General features: G+C 35.9%; 1 protein-coding gene and 1 non-coding gene across 2 annotated transcripts in view; both read right to left on the reverse strand.

The window, feature by feature from the left end:
- Window positions 1–2,541: 2,541 nt before the first annotated feature.
- LOC150082218 (U2 spliceosomal RNA) lies at window positions 2,542–2,733 on the reverse strand. Its single transcript, XR_016547328.1, has one exon. It is a non-coding gene; the product is annotated as a U2 spliceosomal RNA (small nuclear RNA).
- A 15,182-nt stretch (window positions 2,734–17,915) lies between these two features.
- shv (DnaJ heat shock protein family member shriveled) overlaps window positions 17,916–19,350 on the reverse strand; it is a 76,004-nt gene continuing 74,569 nt past the window's right edge. The window contains exon 10 of the mRNA XM_090380058.1: window positions 17,916–18,418. Within this exon, the coding sequence (XP_090236184.1) occupies window positions 18,354–18,418 (65 nt within the window). The 3' untranslated portion in view covers window positions 17,916–18,353. The remainder of the gene's footprint in view (window positions 18,419–19,350) is intronic.

The following is a 19,350-nucleotide window of genomic DNA, read 5'->3' on the forward strand; positions in this document are numbered from 1 at the left end:
AATTATTTCTTTAAAGGTATTCCATGATTCTAATGCATTAGCCCTGCATCTGCAATCTGCCAAATTAATAGATGACATGTAGCACCTTAAACTGTCATACTTCCTTTTCTAAATTTAAAGTGTCTTTTAACTACTGCAACATCTTTCATCTTCCAATTGATTACTACCTGCAAATGTTTCCTATGCCTTAATCCCCATGATGTCATCTTATTCATAATGATGAGGTAAAGAATATTCCTACCCCTAGTATTTTCTGACATGCTGGTACAAATGATCATTTAGTTTATTTAAAAATTTTGTTCTCTATCGTGAGTTTTTCTCACTTCTTCAGTTAGGAGAAGATGGAAGTTGCCATATTACGACATTCACACTTGTTTCCCCATTCCATCTTCATTTCTCGTCATATTCCGCAATTTTCTGGTCTAGATTACTTCCATTCTCATCATACCTTTGCTTCCAACTAAATTGCATCACACAGATTCTATGCTGGCAGATGTAACTAATGACTAAGCAAAAACTCTGCTGAATAGATTAAACTTTAGCAATTGTTAATTGTGTGGTTCTCTTTACTTCATAGAAATCATTCCCAGTGCAAGCGACATTTATTTCCTATTTGAATCATGCCTTTCAAAATTAGACAGGTGGCACTTTACAACTCATGCACTACCATATCATAACTGCATGCCGTACATGCTTCAGAGAAACCACAAATTTCCACACTGGCCAAATATAAACCTTTTTATTAAGACAGTCACAAACAAATGCAAATAGATGCAAGGAAAACTGACGGGGTGGTGACATGCCACCTTCTTGAGCATAAGACTACAGGCTTGTCTGTAATCTAAAGTCAGAAAGGGGCAAACGTGTGATCTATCAGCAGGGGGCCGGCTTAAGTCACAATCAAGTGGTTCCCCCAAACAGGGTGCAAAATGCCCTGAAAATTCACTGATGCTGTAAATTTAAGTTGGATTTGGTGCACCAAAAAATATTGCACAGGGCACTGATAGACCTGGAGTTGATTCTCTCTGTCAGACTTTGAAAAAAGTCTTATAGGTGCATGATTAGCAGGACCCATGATTCAAGAAACGAAAAACAACTCTCTTCTCAAAAGCATCCATCTCAAAGGTTTTTAATGACTGGAAAGCTATGCAGTTCTTCCACATCTCAAGGGCATAAATGTGGCAGATAAAACACTACTTCAAGAGCGAAGCTGTCCTACTCTAGGGAGGCCTGTGTAGCAAATAACATCTGAATTGAACCAAGCCCAGCACTGCCCTATTTCAATCTATATCATGTGTAGAGAACCGAAGGGAAAAAAAAAAAAATTGGCTATTGGCAGTTGCCTTCCTATTCTGAAGCTGCTGTTGTGCATCGTGCCAGAATCGTGGAGGAATGGTTTGGAGAACGATTTGAATTTCCACCATCTTCCCTGGCCTCGACATAAGCTCATCTCAGTCCTCTTGAGAATGTGTGTGGTGTGCTGGAAGAATGGATACAATTATAAAAACTCACTAGAACACCTTACAGAATCCATTCTGTGCTGCACACTTGTTATCTGAAAGAAAAGCGGCTGCTTAGATGCTGAACATATTTTTTTTTTTTTTTCCAGTTTGTGTGTATGAAATATATGCAAATGGTGGCAAATCTGCTAATCGTGTTGGAGCAGCAGCTGTTTTTCACTGCTTCATAGATATAATAAAAATCTATTGATTCAAATTATTTAAAATATTCGTTTCTGTGATTTCGTTATGGCGAAATCCAAAACATCTTCAAATGATAAGCTTCTAAGTTTGCCACTTTCCATTTATAAGATGCTCAAGGAAGAGAGTTTGTTTTGAAGCATTGTAGGAGACTCACATTTTATCCTCTTAAGCCTGCTAAATGATTTTTCTCCATAGCAACCAAGTTATCATCAAGGTAAGAAAAATACAAAATATAGTTTGTGCCGGATTAAGGTGCGGGCTAGTAGGGCCTTGCCCGGGTCGCCAATCTTTCTAAGGGGTGCCAAAACAGAAGAATGATGAGGTAAAAAATATATACTGTATCTCCTTAGTAAGAGGGTGCTGAAAAACCTTTCTGCCTGAGGTGTGGAAATACCTTGGTCCGGCTCTGTATAGTTTCAACATTTGGAAAAGATGGCAGTACTTTGTCTTTAATTATTATATTGTAAAAATTTTTATAATTAAACTCATTTGTTTGAGAATAATTTTTATTTATATACAGAAGAAAATGTTTTATATCTTTGTATAAGTTATCATCTAGGTCTTCGGGACAGGTGGAGAGCTCAGAGAAGGGGGGGGAAGAACTATTTTCCCCTTTTCAGCTGAATAAATTATATATGGATTTACAAGTCGAGACTTGACCGAATAGAGCAGACGAATCTGTCATGATTGAATTAATCGGCAAATCGTTGATTGGTTACTCTGGCCAAATTCCGTGTGGCTCATTTCACCCTGCACCAGACGTAACGTATATTGAGTCCTAACAAGACAGCGCTGCAATTTCCAGTATTGTCTACAAAATTCACTATTTTTAGATTGGCTTTGGTGAGCTGACCTTGGAGGTAGTGCAATACCGAGGCAACCCGTGGCAAAGGTGGAGCAAGCTCCGATCTCTTCGCCGCGTTCCAAAAATCAGTTTAATATCTCAGGGCCCATTGGACCCCGTATCAGATATTAAGCTGATAAGAACATATACTACACTTTGATCTTAGCCAAAAGGCCGAGAAGCGATACCTTAACTTCTGCCCGAAATAATTTAAGCCCAATTCAAGTAGGCAGTCATTTGGTGGTTGCGCAATAGTTTATTAAAATCTCAATATTTATGAAAGCTATGCACAAAATGTGGTGTTCCTCTTTTCACAAAAAAATAGTTCTTCACACTTACTTAATAAATTACTTACAAAAGGAGGCAATTGTTAAAATTAAAAAGAATTTTGTGTTTTGTTTTAAGTATAAATTCGGTCTACGGTCAGAAAAGGGGTGGTTAAAGAATCAGCGCTGTCTGCCGTCCGAAATTCCTTCAGCAGGATGGTTGAATTTGGATGAAAATTTAATTTATTAATTAAATTAATATCGTATCAACCACTCCATTTTCAGTGGTTGGTGCGATATGATATCAAAAATAAATTATGAAAACTGAAAAAGTTAATCCGAAGATTCCCTGTTGTGGTATTAACGTAAGAGCCTTTGATTTGTAAGCTTTTCTTAATTTATCGAATTTAATAAATTATAAATAAATGAAATTAAATACAGTTTCATTATCTTCTTTTTTAGTTTCAGCAAATAAAATTATACCGGTAAAGACGTTTCGAAACGTTTTTCTTACAAACACTATTGTCTTCTATTATTGTATATTATATATTTATTTATTAGGCAATGCTTTACTTTTGTATAAATTTAAGTGTGATATGCTGCCATGGAGTACTCTAACGTGAAAGTACTCCATAGACCCACATCACTGTATTTTGTATAGATGTTTTGTTCATTCTTTTCTGGATTCGTAGTCTGAAATATTGAGTACTGCTCAAAAAACTTCATATCAACTACACAATTACCCCCAGGTCTCTTTCAGAATAGTGGAGAATGACAGAAACCTGGGGGCATGGGTGTCCACAGAGGGGGTAAACGGGGAACTTTCCCTCCCTGGGATCGAGTAAAAAATTCCACAAATTACAATCGTAAAAGTGATTGAGATATGTAACCTTACATTCTCGACCATGGGACGCTTTGTCTGCCTTAAAATTTTATTACGGGTTGGCCGGTTTCGGCCCTCGGCGGGGTAACCATAGAACACGTGTTTCATCTATTGCAGCAATAAAACAGAGTTCCTGTTTTTGGTTCATCGACTGATATTCCCCAAATTTTGCCAGAAATTTTGGAACATTGCGACTATTTTCCTTCTATTAATTCGGCAATAACTATTGGTATGACATTACCTGTTACGACCTGTAGGTGCTGAAACTTCTTTCTGATTGAAAGAAGTTTCAGCACCTTGAGACGTGTGAAAACATGGTTAAGGTGTCCACTATCTCAGAAACTCGCCTATAAGGTTTATGTATGATTAGTGTGCACAGGAAGAAACTAGAAGAAGCAGTAAAGAAGAAATTTATTGAAAATGTCATCAATGGGTTTGCAAGCGATTCACGGAGAATTCAATTCTTATATTATGATTATTGAAATTATTATTATCTATATATATACAGTATATAAAGTTATGTAAAAGAATATAAGAAATAGAAAAGGAGAAAGAGTGACAGAACAGATTAATGCCATAAAATTTATGATTGTACATTACATCTGTCTGTATATAACAAATTTTTTAGTTAATTGTAATACCAACTAGATAAATTGGAGAATTTAGCATAAATGTATTAGGGGTGCAAACTATACTCAGTTCAAAGGGCCAAGTTTAGGTAACCTAAATTGGACTTCTTTGTTGTACTCTATAAATAAACATAAAATAGTAAAATTAAAATGATAATATAGCTAATTATAAATATATGGATAGATTGAATGGAACGTTAAGGCTAGCTCCACTCAATATATCCCATCAATAATTAGCTGACGCTATCTGTTTCTGTTTGCCATATGGCAAACAGAAATGAGTATAGTTTGCATTCCTAATACTTTTAATGCTAAATTCTCCAATTTATCTAGTTGGTAGTATAATTAACTAAAAAAAACTGTTATATATATATATTAATTCTTGTTTCCTTTATATTGTAAATTTATATACATTATGTATGTGTTTTTGTATTGATGCAATACCGTATTCTATAATCTATTTGTTTAATTAAATAAAAATTTATTGATGTAATTATTTGTCTCCAGCTTTGCCTCCCCCCTGGAAAATTTTCTATGGACGCCCATGCCTGGGGGTAATCGTGCAGTCAGATATCAAGTTTTCTGAGCAGTGCAGACAGGCTGCCAGAGTAGATCATGGGGTCTTGTCAATGATATACAGGAATTTTGCAAGCAGGGATAAGGAGGTGATTATCCCCTTGTGGAAGGCAATGGTCAGGCCACACCTTGAGCACTGCATGCAGGTCTTGAAACCTCATTTTAGGAAAGATGTGGAGTTGCTATAACGAGTACAGAGAAGGGCAACAAGACTGGTGAGGGGAAAAAAGGGGTGCTCTTATGAAGAAAGGCTTAAGTTCTGCAAATTTCAGCTTCTGCAGACTAGGCATCTGCGAGGCGATCTGATTGAGGTGTATAAGGCCTTGAATGGATTGAGCAGGCTCTATGCTGTTGGAATACTGACGCTCAGATTAAGGACCTGAGGGGGAGAGACATGGATTCAAATTGAGAAAAGACAGTTGTAGAGTAGATGTGAGGAAACTTGCCTTTAGCCAGTGGGTGGGTGGTTGATTGCTGAAACAAACTTCCATCTGTTGTGGAAGTTGCTTAAATAAATTCAAGGCAGAACTAGAAACATTTGGAATGAATGGATGGGTGAAATGAATAGGTTTTTTTTTTTGGCTGATGTATAAGCTTGCTTTCTGGCAACATATGCCTCTACTAATGCTAATATCAGGATTAGATGTAATTGCACTAGAAATACCTGTAGGGATAGTTGGTATTGATACGTCAGGTTGATCCTCAATAGATGAATCTTCGTTTATTTGTGTTACTTTAACATAAAACACTGAAAGCAAACTGTCTGACGAAAGATTAGCTACCCGATTTTGTCCCACTTTCCCCTATAAAAAAATTTCATTTTTTTCGTATACGAATGTTTCATTATTTATAAGTTAATTTTATTATTATTTTTTCTATATTGACGTGGAGGCCCCTTGTAATGTGAGGCTATAAGCTGTAGCTTGTCTAGCTTATGCGTAAATCCGGCCCTAGCTGCAGCTAAACAAGTTCATTCCCGCCATATCTTTATCTGTCTAGTTCCTTGCACAGATTATAAGAACGACATGCAAAGTCATACCGAAAGGTATGGAGTGCAAAAATAAACTATGCCAAACAAAATATAAACCTCAAATATGGGATATCAAGTTACCAGCGAAAGCGACTAGACGAAGTTATTTTAGCGCGGTTAGGTACTGGCCATACACACTGCCGCTTCCATTTGCGTACAGTCGAAAGCCCTATTCAATGGACTGTATGTCGAACACAACTCAATGTTAAACATTTTAATTGATTGTCCACCTTTTCAAATGAATGATCTTGCATCCTTTGACACACTTTCTAAATGTCAGAACCCTTCAACAATAGAACACATTCTAGGAGATGGAGTAGATGAACTTTTCCTGTTCTTTCGGGGGATCCAGCTGTATTCCTGCATGTGATTGCTGAATAAAGGTTCATATGAATAAAATTCATGAACGCTACGAAAGCAGCTAAAAAAATATACAAAGGGTACTAGGAAAGTTTTGCAATATGACGCAACAATGAATCACAGGAAGCTGCATGTTGAGACATGTTCATACGTGCATAGTAGCCGCCGCGCCAAGTCGATGGGCTCAGTTATTCATTAGTAGTGAGAGTGTAAAGTGCTTGCGATGGCATCGTGGTCACGAAATGAGATAAGGACAGTTTTGCGGTATAATTTCGTGCGTGGTTTAACCATAGACCAGTGCTTAGAAGAAATGACTCTTGCAGTAGATGATGATTGTCCACATCGTACAACGATATTCAGGTGGTATAGAGAATTCCAAAGGGGAAATTTCACTCTGGAGGATTCTGAGAGGCCGGGAAGGCCACGAACGTCAGTTACGGAGGAAAACGTTACTGCTGTGAGGAAAATGCTTGACGAAAACAGGCGAGTGACCTACCAACAGATAGAGGATACTTTGGGCCTAAATGCACCAGCAATTCGTTCGATTCTGCAAGATCATTTGCACGTGAAGAAACTTTGTTCTCTCTGGGTGCCGCATCAACTGACTGAAGAGCAGATGACACGACGTGTGACTTGGTGCCGGGAGATGTTAAAAAAGTTTGATAAGGGACAATCTCGGTATGTGAACAACATCGTGACAGGTGACGAGACTTGGCTGTACTATTACGATCTGCCGACCAAGGCTCAAAACAAAGTTTGGGTCTTTGATGATGACGACACACCCGTAATTGTCAGAAAATCCCGATCTGTAAAGAAGAAAATGATAGCTGTATTTTTCAAATCGAGTGGAATTGTGGAACGTGTCGTTTTGGACACGCAGAAGACAGTCACAGCTAAGTGGTATACTGAACAATGCCTGCCTAAAGTCATTGGATCTATGAAGAACCTGCGGCCAAAGTCAAGAATGGACACCTGGTACCTCCATCACGATAATGCTGCAACTCACCGCGCCAAAGCCTGCACCAAATATTTGACCACGACAGGACTGAAACTTCTCGAGCACCCTCCCTACAGGCCAGACCTTGCTCCCTGCGACTTTGCACTGTTCCTGCATGTGAAAATGAAGCTAAAAGGGAGGCGGTTTTCCAGTGATGAGGACCTTCTACGGGCTTGGGACAACGAGTGTGCTTTACTCCCTAGTGAAACTTGGCAGAACTGGTTTAAAGATTGGTTTCGGAGGATGGAGAGGTGTATTGAATGTAGAGGAAATTACTTTGAAAAAATTAAATAAACAAAGCTGTATTGCAAAACTTCTAGTACCCTTTGTATTAATGAAAAATAGTGTCCAAAAAGCGGATCTTGTTTGTAGTGTTCTTTGGGCGTTGTCCATTCGAAAGCGCTCTAACTGGAGTTTACTGCAGTTGTAAAATACAGGGTATACAGTACCCTGTATTTTACAATTGCTACATAATCGGCACGGGAAATTACCGCCGAATCGAAAGATGTTCTACTTTTCGATCTTGACACTCGTAAAACGAAATATTCACAATTAAAGATTGACGATTCGGGTAGAGCGATTTGCATTTACAGAATAGTGAAGGAAAAAAAAAGTGTTCAAAGTAATAAGCTCATGAAGGGCAAGTGAATATTTCAATGATTAAATATTAGCCACAGGATTTTGCCATACCAGCCTTTCTCTGCTCAAGGTAGGCGTGTATCCAGTTAACCTGTGAGTTCCTCAAAGTTGAATAAAGCCTCAACTACCCACGCTGCTAACTCATCCTGTAATTAATAGATGGTTGGATAAAAAACTTCCTAAAGTCCAGTCTAAACCTCTTATCCTGTAATTTGGATATATTGCATCTAGTTCTGGAATCATAACTGCAAATCTTGCTTTAATTTCTGTCAGCCTTATAGATAAACCACTCAATAAGGTGCACTCTAAGATGACTGGTTGGCAAGCTCTCTAGCTGGCATTTGAAATCTTTTGTCATATGAGCGTCTCTCACTGATGTCATGAAACGGTTTAGCCTCTTTCGAGAAGCATGATGGCATTTTTAGGGTGCGCTGTCCACGCTTTACTGCATTTCAAGTGGGGCTTCGTACTGTGGGATTAAGACGTTTCTTTGCAAGCAAATATTCGATAATTCATCGATTACACACTGAGCCCTCCTTGCTGCCTCTATTCTGCTTGGAGAATATAGAGCAATGTTTTAATGCATTAAATGCATTAAAACATTGCTCTATATTTTAATGCATTAAAACATTGCTGCCCTCTTCTCACCATGGTGTAAGAGTGCTGCTTATTAACCACTCTTCTAAACTTCATATCTGCAAATTTTGAAATAATTTAGACGAATCTCAAGAGTAATCACAACCCACAATCTCCTGCCATCAATTATCTCTTTCCTTGTAGTCTTACTGCGATCCATCTTAGAGCTTGTGTCAAAGTAGCTGACCAAGCTAAACATGATTTTTTTCCCTTAAGATTCATGTTGTGGATTCAGAATTTCATTTCTATTTGAATGTCCCTGTATTGCATCCTATAATTGACAATACTGTATTTTCCTCGCAACTGTACTTTACTCACCTCGCTCTTACAACCACATACACTGGAACTTCTCTATGGGCTTGGCTCACCCAGGGTCCTGAGCTGTACCCTGGATGTGCTAATAATGATAATTTCATCTCTCTGCATCCCTCAATTATTGTATATATGCCATCAATTAGAAGAGTATTACTTGCCTTTAGGCGCGAAGTTTTTCTAGCAAACAGTCTACGATTCAAAATCGCTAATTTCATAGAAATTGCCAAATCAGTCACTACTCTTATGCACTGCTATTCCAGCTGCTCTCTCTCGTACTCAAGATACAGTTCAGGGCAGTGAAGCCCTCGTGGGTACTACAGTTGGGATCACTGTCCTCCACACATCAGGTGGAAAAGACCAGAGTGCCATGCCGTCAATTACGGGAGGAATTTTTATCGGTCTTTCTTCACAACTTGAGTTGCTTTCTCCACCCGGAATTTAGTTTTTCATCCAGAAAAACAGAAAATCTTTCGGAAATCGCTATCATTAGCCCTATGGTGCAAGGAACGCAGAGACATGCTGCCCCAACCAGAAAAGAAAAAAAAAAAAAAATTCCCGAGTTTCCCTCAGAGAAGGAACCACCAAGAAAGAGAAGAATGATATGCAGCACAAACTCTGGTGCCAAGCCAATACTCACCAGATAATACACGGCCTTATTCACTGATGCTTCTACAATCATACAATATGCAGTGCATCTTGAATAGCATAGTAGGGGCAGAAGGCCTTCTGTTTGAAGGTAACTCGATACCAAAGCAACAAAGATTAGTTGACACCATTCGAACTGAGGTATTTTCCAGCCCCGGTGGGGAGGATGATTATTATACCAATTGTGCTACTTACGAGAGCTCTGCTATCATCAGTAACACCACTGCATTACTGAAGCAATTTAAGCTGTGTAATAGGTGAAGGATAAGGTATATTACATCAACAAAATGAAGTTTTCAGGAGGGGGGGATGGCAGTTTATGGTATGGCCTAGGTTCATGAATACCAATGCCTACCTGAACATTTTGACCAATTCCCTGCTCTGTACCAGGTCAGTTTTTTTGTAGAGATGTTTGGTTCAACAGGATAGTGCCCTATTCCATACTGCCAGTGCTGTTTGAGAATGGTTTATGCACATGAACATACAAAAGTTGGAGTGACTGATGCAAACATTCTAATTTGAACCTTATGTAACACCTCTGGAATGAACTGGTATGTTGGGTGAGGGCCAAACCAGCATGTTCCTTATCAGTAACTGAACTACTCTATCCTGCTGAAGTATGGACTATACCCATATTCACTGGTGGAAAATCTGCCCAAAAAGAGTAGTGTAAAAGGAGGCAACAATGACATTATGAAACAAATGTGTCCAGATTATTTTTGGAGGATAATGTATTTACAGGCATACCTCGAATAACGAATAGGATGCGTTCCACGAAATTACTTCGTTAAGCGAAACTTCGTTTTCAGAGGTAAAAATACTATGGCCAGAATAGGGATACGTTCCTACGTAAAGAAAATGAAAAGCTTTTTTTTCGAACAAAGAAAAGTTTTATTAAATAAACAGTCAACTTACATACAAAGTGAAATCACATTTTAAAATATGAGTCTAAAGTTGATTGCTTATGCTTTTTTTCTCTTTCATTTAACAATTGCCCATACGGAGTTATTGCATTTAACACTGATCGCTTAACAATAAAACTTCTTCCTAAATCAGGATCATTTTCACTAAAAAAATTTAAAACGTTTTCAATGTCATTTAAGCACCTTTTTAAATCTTTGGTTGTTAACACTTTTTCGGCAGGAACTTCTTTAACTTCGTCTTCATTATCTTTGTCTTCGTTGCTAACAAGGTTTTCTAAATCTTCCACTGAAAAACCATCATCTTCTGCATTCAATAAATTTCTAACATCCTCTTCATCGACATTTTCGAAACCTATTGATTGAGCCATCTGGATAACTTCATTTCTGATTTCTTGGATGTTATTTTCTTCTTCTAGTACAACTTCTGGCCATATTTTGCGCCAAACTCCATTTAAGCATTTCTTAGTGACTTCTTTCCAAGAACTATCAATGTTTTCAATTGCGTTTTTAATGGTGTAGTTTTTCCAAAAAGTTTTAACTGTCATTTCCTCTTTATCCTCTAGTTCAGTTAAATTGCTTAATGTTCGACGCAGATAATAAGCTTTAAATGATGCTATTACTCCCTGATCCAATGGTTGAATCAGGGAAGTTGTGTTTGCTGGAAGAAACACAACTTTGACAGGAATGCATGTGTCCAATGTGTTAAGATCAGTAGGATGTCCCGGAGCATTGTCTAACAACAAAAGAGCTTTTTCTTCAAAGTTGTTTTTTTGCCAATACCGTTTTACTTCAGGACAAAAGTGGTTAACAAACCAATCAGTAAATAACTCCTTGGTAACCCAGCTTTTCTATTTGCTTTCCATATTACAGGTAAATTCATTTTTATGTTACCTTTTAACGCCCTCGGATTTTCTGAATGGTAAACTAATAACAATTTTAATTTATAATCGCCAGAGGCATTTGATCCAAAGAGTAACGTTAAACGGTCTTTGGCTGCTTTTTATTCAATAGAAATGAAGCTTTTTGTTGGTAGCCGTTTCCAGAACAAACCGCTTTCGTCAACACTGAACACCAAATTTGGTGGAAATTTTTCACGTTCAATTATTTACTTTAGTTTTTCTGGAAACTTATTTGCAGCTTCTCCTGTTAATTTTACACTATGAATCCTGGCCCGTTTTTTTAAATTTCTCAACCAACCATGAGAAGCCCCAAAGGTTTCCGTAATTTCTTCAGTTTGTTTAGATTTCAGGTGAATAAACTGGAATATTTTTTTTATGTTAAATGGGGCTTGAAATTGCGGACTTTGTTATATTGAAGCGTTATCAGAGGTATGCCTGTATTCAAAATTTATTTTTAATGAGATTTATTTAGTTATCCAAAAATGTATTTTTTTTATATTACTGGCCCATATGTTATTCAGTTGTGGAATGCATTCATTAGCCTCTTTCCCCAAAACATCCATAATTTCACAATTGCTCTTATCTGTTGGATTTAAAGACCATATTGCACCATTGAATATATCTGTACAAGTATGAGGGCAGCTTCTTTGCATGTTGTGCAATCTAAAAAAAAAAATTGCAAAGTATTCCCCCTGATGAGGATTTCAGAAATTTCTTCAATCAATGGAAATTAAACCGACCTCTCCACATGAGTGGCAAAACCACTATCCCATCAAGGACTGGTGTTATCTGGAAATGGACATTGTTCATAGTGAAGTTCACTGCTCACAGCAAAGGTGATGGAATTTCCCATCACTGTCTGATGTAATGCATTTTCAGGCTGTAGTCAAGTTAGTCTTATTGAAATTCTCACAGCAAGAATTGGATTTACTTGAAAATCCAAAATTTGAAAGCAAAAGTGGAAGAAGTATGGCTCAGCTTTCACCAAGATGAAATTCTTTACCTTTTCAATTGATTACCATGCACTTTGGGTGCTTGTATTACTGAAACTACTTGCTGTATCCACAGACACATTTTTCTAAGTAATTATTATTTAACCAATACAACTTAATCATTTCTTGTATGAATTGATCTGTCACTTCACTTATTGAGCTGACAATATGGAAATTTTTGCAGATGGGGCAATGATTAAGTCCACACCAAATATATTAAATATTTCACTACTCTGTACAGTAGTGGATAAAGTTGTAATTGATAAAGTACAGTTGAGTGTGCACTCTGTGAACCTAACAGAAACTATGCACATAGGTTAACTGATACAAGATCTGGCATGCACACCATTCTGATATGCAAATGAGTTCCTGTGTACAATTCAATTAAGCATGGATGATTAAATAGTGCTTTAATAGAAAACTATGAGCCATCAAAACTGTCACACTGGCAGATGACTGATGTTACCATTAACTGCCAGACAGCACAGCAAATTTTATTCCAAATATGCATGTTCCAAGGCCAGGTGACATTGCTGTATTGTGTTTGGTAGATAAAAGCATGCAACCCATTGCCAGCAAACAAAGCCAATAAAAGTTCTTCCAGCCAAAGTGTGATTGGATTCTAGAAGTTTCTACACTGTGTAGAAAAGGAGGGCTTCAAGCCTGCAGCTGTATTGAATTGTAATGTCTGTATACAGTTTCATGTATGATTTTTGTGTTAATATTTGGTTTTTAGGAGCATTAGCAACTAAGGCCATATTGCTCAGGGGATATGTGGTGGTCATTCTATGACCTTTCCACATCCTCCGTATTTGGTGGCTCACGGGCTCGAACCCGTCTAATCAAGAAGCATGGGGTAAGCACTGCTGCTCCTGCCCATGGAGGCGCCTATGTTTTTTGTACCTTGGGCTTCTTTGCAGAAAAACTGATCAGAAGCACATGATATAGGTTCATTGCCTGTAGGTACAATGTAATTCCCAACACACTGGCTATAATGACTCTGCTTCTATGCCTTTTTTAAATTCCTGGGTTTGAGTCCTACCTAGACTGGAGTGCTTATGGTTTTTCTCACACTGTGGTTCAATTCTTTGGTCTCTGGCCAACAAATGCATGGTTCCCAAAAACTTGAGATTTTTAATTACACCAGACCAACACTAGAATAAGTTGCAGATATTCTCCATATAATGCATGCAAGTTGAGTTACCAACCTCTCAACCCAAATTTTAAAGGAGTTATGAAGTGCTCTCCTGGAAGACTAAGCTTTATTACTACCAGGACACTTCATTAATAGCACATGATTAACTGGGGAGGGAGGTGATTACTCTCTGGCTAACAGAGAACTTTCACCATTTAAGTGGTTCACACAGTACCACTTCATGGTAATAGTACTTACTAAGTGTGATAGCAAGTACTTCTATGCTAAACTTTATTTCTATTAACTGCTGTTTTAAATTTTATCACCCAATGTATGTCAAAGGATAGTGTACATTTTATCTGAATCCAGCAAGTTCTTAATGCTGTAACATGCTCATCTTTTGTATAGTCAAATGTAACATGCCAACTCAATAACTGCAATAAAATACACCAAAAACATAAATGACAAGACTCTTGTTGAGGGTAAAGGAGTTGGTGCTGACTGAGAGTTTAAGCAGAGTGTTATACAAGATCAAACAACCAGATTGTGAAGTTGTGTAGGGGAAGTCAGTATACAGACTTAAAGATTAGATGGAAAAGCACTTTTGAGATGGCTGTTTATGGTGTTGAGCACTTCTGGAAGAGGGAAACCACCAGATTTATCCAGGAGATGCAATTATCAATGACTGTTCACATAGAGAAATAATTAACACTCATCCTTGAACAATGAACAGTTTCACCCTGTATGCCTCCTAAGCCAATTCAGTATCTACCATGATTTTCAGTAATAAATTTGCAATGGACCCTGCTGCATTATTTATGGAGGCACAATCATTGTAAATGTCAACAAAGGAAGTAATTACTTTGAAACTTTCAGTGTATTCATTGATTGTGATAAAAGTATCAGTGTATTGTATTATATAAGACAGTTTTGTCACGTATTTTTTATTGTGGTTATTTTCTCAACCTCTGAGGCCTATTTGAAGAATTAACATACCAAATATACTAGAACTTAAATTTGTATCAGAGTACAGTATTAAACTGCAAGGAATCAAAGCTCAAACATATCATCATAAAGTCAGTTTACTATTTTATATAATCCCTCTTTAAATCTAAAGATTTCTGTTTCTGCAAGGCTATATATAGTAAACTTGTTCTAACACTTGATAAATAAAAGCAAATTTTCTTATGCCAATTAAAGGTAGTCTATAACTATCTTTAATTTATGCCCTCTTGTTTGCACTATTTAAGATGGTATTATCCAACATCCTTTACTAAATCCTTTTTGGCGCCTTAAACACATCTCTGCAAAGATGGCTGGTTTCTAGACTATGAAACTTGCTGAAATGGAGTTTATTTCTTTGAATTTGTAATTAATCTTGATTCCTTCTTTGCATCTTAAGTTTATATCCTTCCTGACAGGAGGCCTTCACAGCTGTATACAGGATTTGGCTTGATTACTAATTTCTAGTGGAATATTCACTTCTAGCAAAATTCCAGTATATAACTGACTGAACTCAATATATGAATCATAGCAGCTTTAATGCACTGATGAATTTCGTGTTGGACTATTATCAACCCGTTCACAATAACTTGAGATTACTGTTATTTAATGCCAGATTTTGCTATTAAATGCAAAGTCTGGCATTAAAATTTCAATGCATTTTTAGACCAATTATTAGATAGTATGAATCAGAGCTGTAATACTCAATATGTTCTACGTTGATAATAATATTAGTAAATTAATAAGAGGAGTTTACCTCAATATAGTACGTGGAACACTTCTGTATGATACCCTCCAGAAATTAAACCGGAAAAAACGAAAAAAATCGACAACTTACCGGTACATTAAAGTAAAATATAAATAATTAAATAATTATTTATCGTGATAACAGGAATTTTCATTCCTGTGATCACGACAGTCGGTCGAAATGCATTGTCAGCTTCAGGAAGGAAAATCGTTTTGAATTTTTTCGTTAGATTCTTTTAATTGCGTTAATTTGAATTTTAATTGATTTTGAATTGTGTTAAATTATTATTTAATTATTTATATTTTACTTTAATTATTTATATTTTACTTTAATTATTTAATTATTTATATTTTACTTTAATGTACGGGTAAGTTGTCGATTTTTTCGTTTTTTCCGTTTTAATTTCTGGAGGGTATCATACGGAAGTGTTCCACGTACTATATTGAGGTAAACTCCTCTTATTAATTTACTAATATTAGACCAATTATATAATTTACCTTAGAATTCTTGCAAACCATACTCCAAAAACAGATGTTTAAGGTTGGTGGGAAGGAATAGCTGTTTATATAAAATGCTGAAGATGCCATTGCATATGATGCACCTCCATTATAGTCTTAAGGTGGGAGTTATTACCCAATGATCCTTCCCAACTCATGATTTGTCTTTAATGTCACATGGTTATTATCATATATTCTACCAATCCTGATATCAATAGAAAATTCTGAGAGCAAACTTTAATACAATATCATTAAAAAATTATAAATTATTGACATAAGTTAAATGGCATTATTGCACACAGATAAATACAAATTGTAGGATAAACACTGCTCTAGGTGATAACTGAGTTTTATCATTAAAACCAAATTGACTGCTCAAAGAGTTTACAAAGTTTGGTATAATTCAGGCACAGCTGTAAAAATAAAAAAAAAACAAAAACAAAAACCATTTTGCATGCCATACAGAAAAAAACTTAACTAAAATTAGCAATCTTTATTGTTATATAAAATATGTTAACAGTACTTGAATACTTCAAAGGAGAAAAGAGTATGTTTCTATATAATAATGCATACATTTATAGTTTTTCACTACTAGATGTGGCTGATTAAACAAAGACCATAAAACAAGTTTACCTGCAAATAAAATAATTTTATATATAAACTATTCATAGGTGGCCATGTGCCATATATTTCCCTATGCATGCCATTGGTTTGTCATCCCCGACCTAGGCAAACCTTGTAATCATGAAGTTTTTGTTACTATGATTTTGAGAGCTCTTCGTTACTCTACTATGACTATTCAGATATTCACTGCAATTTAAAATTTGCCAGCTGAAAACACACAACTGGCCAGAATAATCTAATGCTTTTGGAGAATTTTTACATCCTCCAGCTGACTTTGATCATCAGCTTAAAATAAATTTTCTAGTTCATTTAGTGTTGGGATTGAGGGCTGTCTGGTAACAATACTGATTTGCCGTTGTAAGGGTTTTGTATCACAGATTTTCTGTAGTTTTCAAATTTTATTTCATTTATCCAAATAATTTGTGTAATTATTATTATTAATAAAATGTGAAAAAACTTAAGTGAAGAAAACAGAATAAGTTGAGTGTTTACTGTTTATTTATATATTTTTAAATAATTGGTATTCTTTAAAGATGGGCACAATTCTAAGACAAACCATGAAAAACAAAACCCTGCTCATTTACTAATTTAAAATTTCATGAAATGTAGGAGTCAGTCAAAATTAAAAAAGGCTGCCTTTTAATCTGTATAATATAGTATTTAGCAGCTGTTGCAAAATTGGTTCAATATCACTCAAAATTATAATTACCTGATTTTACTCATTATACATAATCCATTCATTGCATAATCCATGCAATAATAAAAAACAGAACACTGTTTACCATCACGTTATGATGACTCCTACTGACATACAACTGCCAAGGTACTGTTAGCCAATTTTACTAACACACATGGGCATTTTTTTTTTCAACACAAACAATGTTTAAATGATTTTAAAAGTATCAATTATATCAATAGCAGGAGAAAAAAAAAAAAAAAAAAAACATGGTTCAACAAAAATGAGATATCAGTAAAAGAAAAATAATCCTACTGTCATAAATGAATCATTACTACCTCCAGGAACTTAAGACAAAGAATCAGATTATTACAAACTGATTAATTGAATTCTTTACTTTGATTAAAGCATCAGCTGGTTGCATCCTGGAGATTTTTGAATCTATGCTCTGGAAATAAACTACTTTGGTCATAACACCAGTTCCTTTGGTCCTGATTTATACAAGTGTGTTCATGGGTTTTGTGTTGTGTGGACTAAAAAATCCACATGGAGACAATCATATTCTTTCTGCCTGGCATCAGATAATCAAAGCCTCAAATAAAAAGACCATTAAATTCGAATTTCCCCAATTTCCAATGGGATTTAAAGCTGATTTGTCATCTTTACTGCTCTGTCACTTTCCATAAGTATTACTCAATGTATGCTACATGTGACCCTATTAACAGTCAAATTATGAATTTTTTCATGTGTGTTAAATGCAATGTGGAATTTTATTCACCAATATGATTTTTTAATTGTTATGCTTTTAATGTGAGGGGCCACAGGTGAACAACTGGTAGAACTGAAGTACTAACAGCCACTGTGGTGTTTACAGCCTTAAGCAGTTGAAAACTACATTTTATAAGAAACCATTACATAGTTTATTGCAATAAGGGTTAGAACCAAATACAACATTTAGATACAAGCATATGTATGTATGTATCTATGTACATATCTACATGAACACATACACACATGTTCATTTCTTGTTATTCTAACAACACAACATAAACACTTTATTTTACAGTGGTATGACATTATGCGTAACGTTTCTACAATGAATCTTCTTAAATAACTTTGAATGTTCATCCCCAGGAATATTCTAACACAAAGAATTCCACTGAATATGGGTGGGGTGAGACTGAAAATTCAGTATACAATATACTAGGTAAAAAATTTACACTCCACAATAAGTATTTGTTGAAGTTCACTGTTACAAGTAAAAAATGGTGTTATACTGTACAAGTTTATTTACTTTCAAAAAAGGGAGCTTCTATTTACTAAGCCTATGTGCATCAATATCCTCGTAGACCATTGTACACTTTATTTTTAGAGCTTTCCCCAAGTAACTTCCGAATAGCTGAAAGAAAAATAAGATATATTAACATTATTTATTTTTTAAGGTTTTCATACTTTTATGAACCCTCCTTTATATATATATATTTTTTGATCGTTAGCAGTCAATTGAACCCAAGTTGCGATTGAAACTGTATGCCCTCTTCCCCACCCACTTATTGTCAAAGTGTATAAACTGAGTTAAATGTTAGTTTATGAACCTTCTACAAAATCAATTTCTCATACACACACAAGTTCCCTTCAGCTATAATGGCAAATTCGTATCCTTTCAACTAGACGTGAACGAGTTATTGGAATCTCATTTAAAAGAGCAAAGGAATGAGAAACTTGAAAAACTGATAGCCAGCAGTGGGATTGATGATGATAATGAAGAACCCACTATGCTTATATAAACAAATGTTTTGTCCAAAATCCTTCACGAAGCAAACCAGGTGGCAGAGAGGGTGTCAATATAGAAGATCTTTTGATAGAGTTTTAAATTTAAAAGAACTTTATAAACTCATAGCATCATATGAAATTATGGATGATAATTGTAAAAAGATAACAGGGAGAAAAAAAAAATCACTGCTTTAACAAAACAAAAATCGCCCATTCCTATTCATATTGATTCCAAACCAACAACATTTGCATCTGATGCAGAGTTTTGCTTGACATTTTAATATTTTACTTCAAATGACATATCAGGTACAGAGGAAGGCCCCAAACCAACCATACAAAGACCTACTTATCACTTTGCATAGCAACTGATGATATCAGTTACACTGGATATGTCAGACATATCCAGTGATGTGTATGGGATTGGCACAGAAGATTTGAAATGATAAAGCCCAGGTAATGGACAACAACCAGCAGCAGGGAGGGTCAAGCATTGGTGACATGATAATGTCCAGTAAGTTATCAAGATTACTCATGTGCAAAATAAACACAGGTTAGTCA

Source organism: Mastigoproctus giganteus, chromosome 8, assembly GCF_048544385.1.
Source record: "Mastigoproctus giganteus isolate SK-2022 chromosome 8, ASM4854438v1, whole genome shotgun sequence".
NCBI lineage: Eukaryota > Metazoa > Arthropoda > Arachnida > Uropygi > Thelyphonidae > Mastigoproctus > Mastigoproctus giganteus.